The following is a 15,938-nucleotide window of genomic DNA, read 5'->3' as shown; positions in this document are numbered from 1 at the left end:
CTACAGGTTTCTCCTCTTCGCTAGGCCCTTCGGTTGGCTTTTCTTCCGCAGGTATTTCGGCCTCTTCAGTCGCTGTTCCCTCTTCCACCGGCTTTTCAGTTGGCGTCTCTTCTGCAAGAGATGGTTTCTGAGTGCCTTCTACACTTAATTCATCCTCCTTGCGCTCGGCAGGCTTGGTTGGCTTGTGCTCCTCGAGTGGTCCTTCCTTCGCCAACCCAGCTTCCGTGATCGGTTGCTCGGTCGATGGCAATTCAGGACCTTCGGTCTGAGCTTCCTCTTTCATCGGTACACCCTCTGGTTCTTCAGTCATCTGTTCCTCTGGAGCCACCGTAGATGTTTCTTTGGTTATCGGTTCTTCGGTCAGTTCGACAACAGGCTGCTCGGTGGATACCGGCTCCTCAGGCTTCTCCTCTTCAGCTGGGACCACTGTTGGATGAACTTCCACCATTAAAGTGCCTTCAGTTGGTACCTCAGCCTCTGCCTCTGCTACTTCTGGTGCCACTGACGAACCTTCGATTTCTGGTGCGGTTGTTTCTTTAGGAGTTTCTTCTACGGCTGGTTCTTCGGTTGCTTCACCCTCGCCAACAGGTATCTGCGGCGTGCTTCCCTCTTCAGCCTCTGGTGCCTTAGCGGTAGATAGAGCCAGCTCCTCTCCTGAAACAGGTTTTTCGGTAACCTGTTCTTCAGGTGTCACCTCGCCGAGACTAGGCTTCTCGCTTGGCAAAGCTTCTTCTGGAGCAGCTGTGGCTTGTACTTCAGGTTTCTCTTCTTCGGTCGAAGGCTTCTCTTCTGGAACAGGACTAACTTCCGTAGATGGTTCTTCGGCATGAGGAGCTTCAGTCGAGTGCGCCAAAGTCTCAGTGGTTGCTTCTTTGCCCTCTGTACTCTGCTCTTCGACACCTGGTTCCGTTGGATGTTCTTCAGCAGATTGAACTGGCGCTTCGGACGCTTGTTCTCCAGATTCCATTTCTTTCTCGGTGGATTCGCCTTTAGCAGGTGTCACTTCTTCGCTGGAGTCGCTGACTTCCTCGGAGGAAGTTTCGCCAGATTCGTCGATGGTTAGACCCTTGGTTGGTAATTCCTCCTCGGCGGAAGTCTCCTTCGATGGCGGTCCTTCGGAAGATGGCGTCTCAGCGGTGTGATCTTCAGGTACGCTCGGTTTCTCAGGGTGTTGAGTCTCCTCTTGTGGAGCCTCTTCAGTTGGCGTTGAAGCCTCCAGACCGGGACTAACTTCAGTACCTTGTGGAATACCTTCCGTCGCTTCTTCTTGTCCAACAGGAACTTGGCTCGTTTCAGTGACAGATGGAACAGCTTCTTCCTTCTTTGGCTCCTCGCTTGTCGGACCTTCGGTAACAGAGGGTTCTTCGGGTTGCTTCGTTGGTGCTACAGTTCCCTCCTCACTTGGTGTCGCTTCCTGTTCCTTAGGACTCGTCGTTGCCTCCGACGAAGGTGGAAGATACGTCGTGGGAACCTTCTCCGGAACCTCTGTGGCAAGATTGTCAGGTACGAACTCTGATGGCTTCATGTCAACCGAGCCTTCGGTTACGTGAATTTCAGGGACCGATTCTTTGTCTTCTGCTTTGCTTTCAGGTACGCGATCGGTGACGGGAATGCCAGGTGGACCCTGCTCTGGAATCTCCGGAGCTTCCTCTTCTCCCATTTGTTTCTCCGTTACGGCAGGCTGCTCAACCATAACAGGCTCTTCGGTAGGTATGCCATCTTCCTTCTTGGGAACTATTCCAGGTTGTACCTTGCCAGGTTCGGGTGCTTTGTGATCGTATACCTCTAACTCTGGCTTCTGTTCAACTTCAGCTTCTGTAACCGTTTGTACCTCACCTTCTTCGGGAGTTGATGCTTCCGATGGCGTTTCCTTTTCTCCCTCTTCGCTAGGAACTTGTTCAGTGCTTGGTCCTTCTTGCGCAGGTTTCTCAGTAGTCATTTCTATCTCGGGAGTGGCAGCTTCCTCTGGCTTTCCTTCGATCGATTCCACTGTCGTGACCTTCTGTTCAGGTTCTGAGACCTCTGCAGGGGTTTCTTCTTCTTTAGCCACTTCCGTTATTTGTTCTTCCCCTAAGCTTTTAACTGTGGTGCCCTCTGGGAGTGTCTCAGGTGACGTCTCAGGTAATTCTGTAGGTTTCTCAGGTGCTTCGGTTGACTGTGGTTCTTTGGGAGCGGCAGCTTCGGTGGCGCTTGGCTCCTGTTCCACACTGGTCACGGGTTCTTCAGGTTTCGTCTCGATCTCACCTTCTTCCATCGCTTTTTCGGTGCTTGGTTGTTCGGTTGGTTGTTCCTTCTGCGAACCTTCGGTTTGTTCCTTCTCTAACCCAGTCTCCTCTGTAACGGGTTGTTCCTCTACTTGTTTCATCGTCACCTGTTCTTCGGGTACCTCTGGTTTCGGCGAAGACGTTTCTGGCGTTTCTTGAGGAGCTGTCGTTTTCGCGAGTCCTTGAGTAGTCTCTTCTGCAGGCTTAGCAGTCGTTTCTTGACCACGATCTTCGCCAGCCGGTGTTGCCTCTGTCTCAGCCTCAACGGGTTCCGTTGCTTCAGCTCCCGAAACAGGGCTTTCCGTGTATTCTTCCGAAACGCCAGCTTCCTTCTCAGTTGCTCCAGACACTGGGAGTCCTTCTTCAGGCGCTTCTTCCTCAGGTTTCTTCCCAATTGGCACAGGTTCCGTGACACCTTGAGTGCTGCTCTCCTCTTTGTGATCTTCTGGAATCGCGTTGTCGAAGCCTGGGAAGGACTCCTCGGTGCTTCCAAGACCAGGAAGTTCCTTTTCAGCTTCCGTCACTGCCTCCACTGTGGTCTCGACAACGCCCTCCTCGGTGGATTGCTCCTCCTCGCCTCTTGGCACCGTTATGAGCTCGTCTTCATCTGCACAAAATGAAGTATACATAAAATTATATTAAAATTGTGACCGAATTATTTGCAAAATGGCTACGAAGGATCGAATTTCTTACCGCATTGATACGTGGTCGGGCAACATTTGCCCTCCGGCGGTGGCAAAGCGGTGCAGTTCTTTCCGTGCGTCTTCATGGGCGTACCACAGTTCTGAACAGCGCAGGCGATGTCACCGCGGAAGCAGTAGCAGTGCTGACAAGGCTGCTTCGAGTAGATCAGATCGCCATCCTCGTAAACGTTTCCTTCGTGATAACATTGCGGCGATGCTCCGGGCGCTAGCGTGGTGGTCATAATCAGGCCAGGCGTTGGTTCAATCGTGGTAGCAAGATCCTCGTCATATTCTGTTGGCGATTAATATTGGAGATAATTATGAGGAAAATTACGCTGGAGACTGAAGAAAGTTGTTTGAAGAAAGATGGAAGGTTATGGAAAAGTACATGATAGCATTCTATGTGCTCATTCTATGGAAATAAATTTTTTTCTCTTGACGTCGATACGAAAGGGTCATGGAAGAGCATGCTTTATCCATATTAGACACTATTTATGGATATCATTAACGGTTTAGGCTGCATGAGACAGAAAACCTTTGCACTTATTTATAAAACTTTTAAATTATTATAGTTTTCCCTCAATTTTCATTCAAATGAATAGCCATCTAGCGGTCAAAAGGCCGAACTATTTTTCGGAGCATGGTCAGCGCCTCTATCGAGAAAACGCCCAAGTTTGTTCTCGAATAGTTCCTATGTTTACTGCTAGATGGCGCCAATTTCAGTTGTTTTTACCGACATAGTCGGCACATTACCATCATGTCGGTAATTACCATATAAATGACGCCATCTAGCGGTGAAGAGAGGAACTATTCGAGGACAAACTTGAGCGTTTCCCCGATAGAGGCGCTGACCGTACTCCGAAAATTTGTTCGGCCTTTCAACCGCTAGATGGCGACACAATTTTCTGCGGGAAATTTGAATGTCTTTTTATTAAATTATATAAATGCTTCATTAGAAGCATTTGTAGATACTATTGAGTAGTTTAAAAGTCTTTTTCATACGAATTTAGATATCTATGACCATGATTAGCGTAATGAATGCGCTCAATAATTCTTCTGTACATTGTTTAGAGATATCTTAGACGATTTAGCCGGCGTGAGTCAAGGAAACGCTCACACGGTCGTTGTTTCGTCACTTGCGTCGCTAAAATTGGTACTGGTAGACTCCCCTTTATCATAGATTAATCATAGATTATCATAGATTATATTTTCCTCGAGAAAATATAAAAGGGTGAGAAAGCCGCATAAAAATCCGTCAAATTGTTCTGGACATTAGTAATTTTCTTGTGAAATTGGAATGGGTCACAAAGTTAATGTTGATCTGTTCTAGTATTATTCAGATTTTAGATGGAGTCAACGATCCTCCCCAGAGGCAGAGGACCGAAGAAGAGTCGTTACCCGCGCCTGATGCGCAATAACCAACGGCCCAGGCCTTCGAGTTCCCCTCCATTGAATGAGTCAAAGTTATGATTTAGCGCACGATCGAAGGGACTCACCGCAATTGTATTTGACCGGACAACACACGCCTGGTTGGTAGACTGGCCTGCATCCGGCCACCCGCAGAGTGCATTCCTGCATGACGCAAGTGGTCCTGTTCCTGATGCAGTAACACAGCTCGCAAGGATTCTGTGGATCGGTGGGCAGCTGGGCACCGTCCGCGTAGAATCGATCGTGAAGGTTGCAGCCATAATTGTCGTGGAATCCTAACGCCGTGGAACCGGAAGTGGCCGCTGGTGCTGTGGTCGTGGACGTCAGCAACTGCACCGGGACTTCTGGACAGGTGATCACGGGACAGCATTGGTCTGGTCTCTTCTCGACTGTGCAATCCTGGCCTATCGCTTTCGAGAAGGGGCAAACCCTCAGGTAACACATCAGCATCCGATTGTGGCACGTGCAGTTCAGGCATGGCTCGTTCGTCACGATTCGATCGCCTTCGTCGTAACGCTGGTAGTTGTAGTAGCATCCTGCCGAAGCTATGATAACGCGAACATTGAAATTAGATCCTTTTGGCTCGAGAAATTCCAAGTTCGATAGCGATAGGTATATCGACCGTTCGAGTATAATTTCAGGGATGAATTCGTGGCATCAGAAATGTAAATGTTTGGTCGTCCGTATCTGATTCTGTGCAATCAGGAATGAATATGCAACAGTTATGATTTGGGGGTTGTTTAGGGAAGCAAATTGTACGTATCGCGTTAGCTTTACGATATCGCGCGGAGTTGGCAATCTACAGGAAACGTGTTTCGGTCCCGCAACTATGAGACGCGATAATCAGACGGTGTTGAACGATTTTAATATTCATCGAAAGGATCGATTGAAAGCGGTGCCGTGCAAGAATGGTCGAGGCGGCACGTGCTGTCTGTTCGGTTGCGATACAATTAACGTCACGTCGGTGGCGTGCGCGTACATCGATTAGGAGTAATAAAACTCGCCGCGCTGTACATACCTCCGTCGTATTCTGCAACTTGTGTGGCATCGTGGTCGAGTACTGGCGCTGTAACAGAAATAACAAGGGTGTTACTCTTCGTATGACGTATATATTATCCTAATCGCAGAAAATTCCACCCTTTTCCAATCTATCGTTCTTTTCAACGTCATCTTGCCCGACCCTTGCACTAAATTGAATGCTGCCAGCGAATAAAATCCTCCAGCAAAAATTAGTTAAACAGTTCACGAATATCGATCGATGCAAACTCGATAATTGAGGTGGAGGGTAACGAAACCGCGCGAGGGGCTCCATTCGCGGACAGACCCAATCCACACGCTACAAAATCAGTTCGAAATTGCCTGCCATTGAAGCAGCGACAATACAGGCAATTGGCAGATTCGGATCGATACCCGTTCGAGTTTCTCGTCTGCGCGAGCATTGAATTCCAACGTTCGGGGCGGTTCGCGGGGCGATGCAATCTCAGGAACTCCAATTCCCATGAAATTCGTAGGGAAACGAGTTGTGTCTCTCCTGTGCATGCAGTTTATCATAGTAATTACCGACGGGATGCGTTTGGCCGGAGGGTGAGCCGGCTCTAACAACGGAGTGAGTCAAAGCGTCATATGGCGCGAGCGTACGTGGGCGAATTCTCGTTAACACCCTCGCCCCAGTCGAACGAATTGTATGCCGAGTGCACATGGAATACAGAATTCTCTCTGGACCTCTCCGTCTCTCTCCATCTGTATTTTTCTCTCCTGTTCCCTTTGCCTACGACAGTGATTCTTAACCACCGTGACGCTGCAGCGCCGACCGCTAAAAATTACTGCGAATGCTTTTCTATGCTTCGTTAAAGAGAAGTGAAACTTTTCGATGTATTGGGCGGCAATATTGATTCCTGCTAACGTATACATATACTCTCTCCATGGAAATACTGTCCGAGTAGGTTCGCGATAGTATTTGGTTGGATCCGGCGATATTGTATAGTGTAAACGAATATGACGCCTAAAGTAGATACAATGATAGCAATTAAAGGTCGTATATTTTGTTCCTTCTTTCTCTTTTTAGATTGTGTTACGAGTCTAGAAAAACAAAGAATTTTTCAATCATATCGCGAGCTCGAGAAGGTTAAGAACCACTGGTCTACGGCGACACGTTAGCGTGAAAACGTGCTAGCAGACGGGTCCAGACACGCATCAGCACATCGGAGCCTATTCTGAACTCCGTTCTTGGCTTACGCGCGGGGTTTTCGCAATTTCTTTGGAATTGAAGTGCCGCGCGCGGGCTGGAGAGTTCGATTGTTCGTGAAAACGCGACGCGCCACCCTCCGAGGATGCGATCGTTCGCCATTCTTTCTGCTCGCACAATAAGCCTCTCTGTTCGTCGATAGAACCGTGGCAATCCCTTTGAAAATCTCAAAATAGCTCCAACTAGTCATCGCGACTAGTTACTCTGCTATAACGATATAAAATAGGTAAATGCATCTACGATCGTTGATACGTAGGATCGGAGGTGGTGTAGGGTCTACGAATTCGCGAGCGAACGTACTGTCCTCTTTTGGAAACTTTTACTTGTACTTTTTTTCTTCGAAAACCGACCAGGAACTCCTTGGAATGCACAAAACGTACACGTACGCGGATACGTGCATCGCGACACGCAGGATTCGAATGTACAGTATAATCTTTTCATTGAATGCACCGAGCTGGCAGATTTATTACAAACTTTGCAAAGATTTTCGGTAGACCCTATGACGAATATTGGAGGAAGACTTGTTTCGGTCGAACCGAGAGTCACCACCAGGGTTAACTTCGTTCTGATCTGAAGCATGTTCTACAAAAAGCTTGTCCGTTTCCTTATCACAGGAAATAACGTACGAACGATACTGTCGAGTTCCTGTGAGCAGGAAGGCGTGGGAGGAGACGAGTGTCGATCCGGAGGTCCCATTAGGCGGTCGATCGGAAGCCGATCCGCGGCTGCGGAGGCGCGAGGTTGAAATGCGCGGCGCGTGCGTTTCCGCAAGGTGCACCCGGCCAGCGTTGCGGACATTGGTTTCCGTACGTGCGTCGCAGCAAGAGAGAGCCACAAGGCATATTCGAGAATCAGCATTCCGCGGCGCGGGAAGCGTGCTGGCGGCGGCGGCGGTTTCCAGCGAATTGAATTGTACTGGGAAGCACTGCGAGCTCCGTGAATGGAAGGCCCCATCGTGTCCCGCGGGTCCCACGAGCGGGTCCCAAGCCGCGTGCCTCCACGTTACACGGGCCCCGAGCACGTACCGTGTGTACATCGCTCCGCCGAGACGATTCTTGTCTTGCACGGTGCCCGCGCTAAATTATTGCGCCCGTTCGGCCGCCGCTGCCAGCGCAGGGCACCGGACGCTTTATCGAGGTGTCGGCGAGTCGCGCGTGATTACAATCTCGTACAACTCTCGGGCGCACCGTTGTCCGGCCCGATTAATGGCGTAAGCAAATTTACGCGAGTTACGCGACCCTGACGCCTCTACGCTTTTTTTGCGCCGAACCCCCGTTACATTGTCTGCCGGCGTGATTATCGACGTGGCTCGAGCAACAGGTGCGAAGAAACTCGGCTGCTTTTTTTTTTCTTCGCCTTTTTGCGGCCGCCACGATAAATTATTTGTTCCTTCCAGGCGAGCACCGGTTAGCGATGGGAGCGAGCCGCGAGCGAGTAATACGATAACTCCGGTCGAGAGTATTTAACGAGGTTCTCTATGCTGAACGGGCTAAGTACTGTGGTTATCGTTGTTGGTTATCGCTTCACCAGGAGGAAAAGGTCAAGAGAAAATGTAAACGAGTACGCGTTAAAGTTGATTGAATTCCTAGTCCCAGTTCCTATCTCTGTCCGTTCTTCGTGCACCGTAGTCCAGCCTCCCTGCTATGTCCTCGATGCGCCCCTAATCGATTTAGAGGTGACGGATGAATTAAGCGGAATAAATCGACGGCTAACGGGATCGTCCCGCGGGCGACGAGAAGGCAAACAAGGTGTTTCTGTTTCCGCGACAATCGCCTCGAATTCCCCGCGAGAAATTTCCATGCTTATCGAAGAATTCCGTCCTTTGATCGCGGAATTCCAGAGGCGGTGATTAATCGGGGACAAACGGTCGGCCTCCTTGGGCCTTATCGTCCTCAACAATATACACGATCTTGCCTCGGGACTGGAAACCCCATTTGCATGAACGGTAATCGAGGTCAGATCTCCGTGCACCACGGAGACTCGCAGTCATTATGTAAGTCAACGGTCTTCGATTACCTTGCTCTTTCCTCGTCTGCCTTTTCATTAAGTAGCGTCTGTCTCTGTCTCGAGGTGCTCGGGCGCGGACGCTGCACTTAGCGATGGAACTGATACGATTAGGCTTCGATACTCGAACAATTTAGTGGGAAGGTATGTGGTAAATTGTTTGAATGCTTTGTACGAAGACAGTTGAGAACGGATATGTCAAGTTCACCGCGAAGTTTTAGACGATACTAAGTTATCAATCGTCTAAAGAATCCGGCTCCAAAATCAGACGGTCAATAATGACTATTTCTATATTCCCACAGGCGATACTCTCCTATCGATTTACCGCTACCAATGACATTCCGCGTCATTCCCATCGCTAGGTCCTCGAGTGTTCAAGAGGAAGGAACCCGTGGAAAGAAGACAGCAGCGAGCGAGAGCGACGACATTGCGCGCGCGTTATGAAATCATCCCTGGCGGCCTTGCCTTGCGAAAGTTCATTACCATCAACCGCACACGCTCCGATGAGCACCTGGCTCCCTGCTCCTCGGCGCGTATCGCGTGCACGAAATTCTGCACTGCTAGTCCTCCAAGGTCGCGGTTACCCGGCACCGCAACCGTCGCGGTGGAATCCACCGCGGTGGCCATGAAGAACGCCACGAAATAATTTCGTCCCCCGTGTCGGATGAAAAGGCTTGTTACGACGAAACCGTTCGGCTGCGAGGATGGATCTGCGGTCGTCCTGCAACGCTATAGCTCCGCGGTCGAACACTTTGCCGTCTGGATTCTAACGTCCTAAGCCATCATCGCGGAGCTTCTTCTTTTCTTCGTGGAAGAGGAGTGGAGGCTGCGTGAGGTATCTCTGGACCGACGGGGATGGTCTGTCGGATGACTGATTCGATGCTTTGCGAGTCCGCGTTGTTGAGCCTTGTAACTTATTGGCAATATCGTCTTAACTGGCCATCGGACAAGGTGATCTATCAAGAATCTAAGTAAGAGATCCTTGGAAAATTTCTCTCGTAGGATACCTAGTCGCAAGCTCAGCCAGTTATTGCTTATTCTCTCAGAAATAATTTTGTCCATTTCTGTATTAGAAATAACCTCCGTAAAATGGCTTCGAAGTTCCCAGTAGCTCCCATCTAAAATTCTAGTGAAAATTGAGCCATTGACAGAAAGTGCAAGCCGACCAGTTTGCAGGAGCTTGTATCCCTCCCAGAGGTTCGTATCTCACCAGTCGATAGTTCAGGGTTTCGGTATACGTCTGCGTTATCTGTGAGAAGCTGCACGACACGTTCCGTAACCTTTGCACGCCGATTACGGTTCAGAATGTCGCTTCAACGCCTCGCAGGGCGACAGAGATCGCGAAACCGATAAACGATGTCGTCATGTGCTCATAATTGATCGGGACGTTCACGGTCTTCCAACAGTCAATGTCAATGCCATCGGTATCAAGCCGTGTTGCGTCCAAGATGTTGACCGACCGGTTCTGCCGTAATATGCAAGCGTTCGCCTGCAACGCCGGCACTGTTTCGAGGACAATCATAAATTAATTTCTATTTTCAATCGAGTTCATTGCCGCCCGGCTACGCTGCGCGTCTGGCGTTGATGGATCGACAAAAGGAAGATGGAGTCGCTGGACAAGTTGCTTGACCAACTTCTAACGATTAACTGTTATTTCCTACGGGAGTGATTGAACGACGGCATTCACGCGCCATTGTCGAAGGATTCAGAAAATATTTCAATGTTCGCCGCGCAAACAATTTTCTCGAGTGCTAAAGTCCGGTATACGCGTTGTTCTTCTGGCAGATGGACGATTCGAACAGTACAATGGACAAGTATTCGTTTCCTTTCTTCCCTGGTATCGATCTTGCTTCTAATTATTACCATTACGGAAGATGTATGGTTCTATGTTATAGGATTTTGTAAAAATATTTAAACAAACAACTTGACGCTAAGTCAGTCGAGACTCAAGAAATACAACACCCAACGCGCTTCTGGGTCATTCTAGATGAGTCTTACGATATCTCTCCGCTGCATTAGAAATGTACATTTCTTCTCGATGACAGAACTATTCCTCGCTGTTTACCGCCTGTCAAATCATTTTACACTTGGCACACGATGCGCATCACCATTTAGAGTACAAGGATAGCCAGTCTTTGAGTTAATGAATATTCCAGCGCGGACTGGTGCAAACGTACTCCTAGATTAACCCGCAGGCTACTCTCCGAGGGGATTCTATGCCGCGACCTGAAAACGTGAATCCTCAGGGAGACCTGTGTTTTACGTCTTTTTCAGCCGTTTTTCTTTGAGGTCACATTGCCAGGGCCTTCTGGCCCCGCCAGACCTGCACAGGAGGAATTAACACGATTATTTAATCCGTGTCACGACGGAGTAGCACCCACACGTTCCGTTATACCCCTCGTCGGATGACCGCCGCTGACCTCGCCACCTCTGCGAGTAGTCTCGAAAGCTTAGAGAAGGATGCGAGGAGGAAAGAACAGAAGGAACACGCGAGTCCTCTCGCGAAGCACCAACCACAACGAATCCTTTCTGCATCCTTCTGGCTTAGAATTCCCCCTTGAGTCGTATCAACCGCTTTATCATTTATTCTCCTTTTGCAGGTGAAAGCTACTTGGGACGCATTCTCACGGCGGTGATAAGCAGCGCCATTCGTAAATAGAGTGGCTGAAGATAAACGTCCCTTGTAGCGCTGCGTCACAGGGCGACAGATGGACGAATGCTGGGAATCTTTGGTGACGTTTGAAAAGGGCTTCAAAGTTTCTATATCTCTAGCAGCCAAAGAATTGCCAAAGTGATCATTTTCCAACACTGTACCCTTCAAGCAAACCGTCTCTTGCGATCGCGGATCAATGGCCTCACATTTTGGGACAATAAGTATCTTTGGCAATCGTTACATAACGCGTACAGGCGAACCATCAGGCGGGAGGAAAACCGACTAATTATGCGGGAGTGTTTGCATAAGTACGAGCCGCGTGTACCTTCGCTAACAAGATTCGACCGCTACGTTTGCTTTACACGTCTCGAATTTTAAGCACCGTCCGAATTCGGCATCGTCGTGCCAAGTGCCGCGAGAATTGGACACTATTAGGTACATAGAGGACTCAAAGCCGCCGTTAGACCATCTGGTAATTAATGATTGCGATAACGATGAACGAGCATCCTCAAACAAAAGCCGAGATTCTCTACGAAGCCAAGCAAACCCGACGTGTTTGCCTAAATGTATTCGACAACCGAGTCCTGTTTACCGGGCAAGCGTGCGCGATGCAAATGAAGTTGGAGGCTAACTGGAATTTAGGTGACGCGATACAATATGGAAATTATTTTACGTGCATATACCGAGTTCGTACAGTTGTCGGAGAGGACCTACTCCAAGAGTCCAAACCGTGAAATTGTTTCAATCCTTCCTACACTAATCTATTCAATTCTGACTACAATTTATTCTTCTGTGTAATACACTACAAGCGATAAATATGCTTTTTGGAGTAACCCTCCTACAAGTTTCTTGTTTACATGGAGCGATTAGAAAGGAAAATCCCGTATCTACCCGGTTCTAAATCTGAATACGACCAGTCTAGGAACGCGTGGGATAAGTTGAGAAATTCCAGTTTACACTCACTTAGAGCCCGACGAACGCGACGTCGGCGTTCGCGACGGGGAAGCGTGGGTTTTTACACGATGGAAATTCCAACGAAAACCAGACACTCGTCCGCCAGGCCTGTTAACTCATCCGACATTTTCAGGAAGCATCGGAGGCTGCGGCGCGCTATCGACGCCGGGCTGCCAGCCTTCGTCAGCTCAACGACACTCGAAGATAACGACACTTTGGCCGGCATTAAGGCATAAATATGGAACGTCTCGGGGGGTCAGGTGCGGCGACATGGACCGTAAGTGGGCAACGGTGAGGTACGCGGTCAGTGACATCCCGTCTCTTCGCGGGCTTACAGGTTTGACCAGAATTCACAGCATCACGTGGATGCAGGCAAGTACAGGAACCGCTATTCGTGCAGCTGTGTGTCGGCCACGCACATTTTTTTTTCATCATCCTCCGCCTCTCCCCCACTACGAGCGTATCTGTTCGTCCAAGATTTCGTAGTCCGGTCCTCCCATCCAGTGGAAGAAATCAATTTTCCGTCAGCTTTCTTCCAGGTACATTCGTCTTGTCGACGTCGAGCGATCGACGATCGATAAACGCTCGATTATAACGGCGGTCAATGAATTAACGTGATTCCACCGTTCATCGAATTCGACGTTCCTGGATTCTTTCGTCCCGATGTTTTGCCGCGCTCGCGGGAGTCGTGTGTCGTCCGTGTGATCCCGTTTCAACGACCGTTTTCTCTCGAGGTGGTAATAATTTCAGGTAAATCGTTCGGCGACAAAAAACGTTCGGGTACGAGCGCAACGTGCTCGAGATGTTAAACTCGCGGTTTCTTGTCGCCTAGAACAGTGACTCTCAACGGATGCTAATTTCTGTTTAAAGAAATAGGAAGTGTAATAGAATCTCGATAGGGTGCCTCGACCCAGAGTCCTACAGAAGCTGCTCCTCCTGAGTGGAGAATGACAAATATCATTGTACGACTCGTAAATAAAAATATATTGGAATGCGTGGCATCGTTCGGAAGGAAGTCACACTATTCTCGAGGAACTTTGGCGAACGATGTAGAAACGAATGGGAAGCTGCTACTTCCAAGTGGACTATATTATCCGCAAGTCTCGGGAACTATTAGAACTTACCGACCAATAAGTCCAATAACGTTCATCAACGATCAAGTTGAGGATCGCTGATCTATGTGCTCGACAGCCTGACGGCAATACGTCGAGAATATCGATCTTTTCCGCGAACGCGAACGTCTTTCAAGCGCGCCGATCGTCCTCGAAGAAAACCACGAGCCGTCAGGAGGGATCGATGGGATCGCTGTCGATCTTTCGAGGCTCGAAAGGGAAACCGCGGCAAAAAGGACGCTGGATTTGCTCGCGAGGGACAGGAACGCCTAGCCGCTGGAAAAAAGGAAGAAACGAAGGGACGAAGTCGAGAAGAATTCGAACCGTTCCCGTCCGTTTATCCACACCTGCTGTTCGTTGAATTAGCCACAACCAATTGCCGCCAGAGTGGGGGGCATGGCAAAAAGGACGCATCTTCAATGAGCTCTCATTGACGATGCAACGTTTTTGCACGTCGATGCGTTCGAGGTAGCACGCTGTTCCGAGAACCATACGCGCCCTGTGCGCAACAGCGGGAAACAGGATCGATTTCAGGCTGGCGTTGATGGATCGTAGAAAAGGGATGACTGAGGCAGGGATAATGAACAGGGACGTAACGGGGCAGGGGTGGAAAGGAGCGCGAACTACTGGAGAACATTCGACGAGAGCGTCTTTTACGGAGAGACACGTTTTAGATAAAAAAAAAAACTCTACTCGTTATTATTGGGTTGGCAAGAAATTAATGTCGGTTTTCGAACTTTCGAACTTTGACACTTGGTTTTGTCGCTTGGTCGTTTCCCACGAACTTGACCCTGGAGATTGGCGTGACGCAATCACCCAGGCAGGTGAAAGTAATTCCATCCTTTTCGAACAATTTCCAACGCGACGCGTCGGCTAATCGGTTGTCGATCGAATCCCCCGTGGATCGGCAGCGTTCGATCGATCGTCGATCGCTAGGGACGCAGGGTGAGTCCATGGGTAATTCGAAACCGGCTCGACGTAAACGGAAGAGGCTCGTGTACCGATACCTCGAAGAGCGTGGCTCGTGATGGAGAAGACTGCTTTGGGACCGAGCTGGGAGGAACGTCGAGGAACGAATATGGCGTGCCAGGTCCATGGGAAAGCACCTTGGGACCCGACGTGCCGAGAGGTGAGCATTATGAGGTAAGACTATTCTCCTCGGGTGGCAGGGGAAGGACAAAGATAGGTTCGACGCCCTGAGTGGACGTGGCTCATTCGGATATCGGCTGGCAACGTTAGTCACCTTGGTTAGTTTCGGGAAGGCTGCTATGATCATTGCCAAATGCTAGCAAAATTCTAAAATCTAAAATTCTTGTTTGCGATAGGTTCCAAACAAGGGTTAAATTGAACTTTACTTTGAGGCACCCAAATTTACTGACTTTTCTGTTCACCATCTAGTAGTTTATGATGCCTATAATTCATAAATCTTAATTCTAACTGCCGACGCTGTAGGAATATAAATCGTACAACTCAACAAGACATAACCATGAATTTATCTGCGATACTCTCGTAGAAACTTGAGACGATCGAAGGCGGAACGATTCCGCTCGGGCAACACGTTACTCGTCCGTATCTAATCCGAGTTAGGAATTGAAATGTATTCATCAATGTCGAGCCATTAGTGATGCTAGGATGGTCGTGGTATTGTTTTTTTTTTCTCCTGACGCCGACTATCCGGGGAACGGACAGTCTAGCCGAAAGGAACGCTCTTCCTCGTCGAGGCTGGTTTTTCATGCTATCTCACGTACACCTGTTCGCTGCCAAATGAGTTACGTTTCGACGCGTCGGGCGTGTTAGAGGCGTCGAAGCAAAACCGAGCCGAAGATAAGAGACCCAACGGAGCTGGTCTAGGCGTACCTAGTCTAGCTTATCGGCGGATTTGCCGTAGAACTCACCAGAATTAGATTGCGATGCCAGTAGAACGGTCAGACAGAGTATAATCCCGGGTCGACAAGTCCCGGCGCTCAAGGCCGACATGTCGGCACTCTTCTTCCGTTTCCTGAAACCACGAAAAATGTGCCGTTAGTCTGATTCACTTAACTGTACCTCCTCGAATCCGCGAATGTGTTACAATTCAGCGTGAGTCAACGGTATCGCGAATCGTTTCATTAGACTCGAAAGGTTTCTTCGAGTTCTTCTCGACAGCACCCCCTTAAATATATCCACGCATGTGATCTCGAAACAATCTAAAAGAAGACCTCGTACTTTTTCCCCGTTTCTATTTTTATCGGCCCATGAAGTGTAACAACACACATCCGCTGAACGTTAAGGTCGCATTTATCCTGTCACGTGGCATTTTGGTGTAACTGTCGCTCCGGACAGCTGAACGTGAGGTAACTACGATTTGGACGCGAGCCAATCGCGTGCCTGCGCACTTTGACCGGTTGATTCACGCGATATGCAGATCGGGACATCGTGCGAACGAACACGCGTATTTCGGTACCGGGCGAGGCGTGATAATCCGCGGACACGGCTCGTCGCGAGACGAGGCTGACTGGAAGTCGCTAATTTACGAAGCGTGTCGTTACGAGTGGCATTAAATTTATCGCGAACCGCGGAGGTAAGCGGTTCGATGAACATTCGGAGTTTGAGCTG

At 49.3% G+C, this 15,938-nt stretch overlaps 1 protein-coding gene across 1 annotated transcript in view; it reads right to left on the bottom strand.

Moving 5' to 3' along the window:
• The window catches only part of LOC128881391 (titin-like), a 51,122-nt gene that overhangs the window by 7,640 nt on the left and 27,544 nt on the right, over positions 1–15,938 (bottom strand). The window contains exons 2-6 of the mRNA XM_054132402.1: positions 15,239–15,342; positions 5,394–5,441; positions 4,444–4,920; positions 2,958–3,239; positions 5–2,871 (exon numbers count right to left, since the gene is read on the bottom strand). Coding sequence (XP_053988377.1) covers positions 5–2,871; positions 2,958–3,239; positions 4,444–4,920; positions 5,394–5,441; positions 15,239–15,320 — 3,756 coding nt within the window. The 5' untranslated portion in view covers positions 15,321–15,342. The remainder of the gene's footprint in view (positions 1–4; positions 2,872–2,957; positions 3,240–4,443; positions 4,921–5,393; positions 5,442–15,238; positions 15,343–15,938) is intronic.

Source organism: Hylaeus volcanicus, chromosome 8 (assembly GCF_026283585.1).
Source record: "Hylaeus volcanicus isolate JK05 chromosome 8, UHH_iyHylVolc1.0_haploid, whole genome shotgun sequence".
NCBI classification, from domain to species: domain Eukaryota; kingdom Metazoa; phylum Arthropoda; class Insecta; order Hymenoptera; family Colletidae; genus Hylaeus; species Hylaeus volcanicus.
The sequence above is the reverse complement of the archived record's forward strand: the minus strand, read 5'-3'. Positions and strand labels throughout refer to the sequence as shown.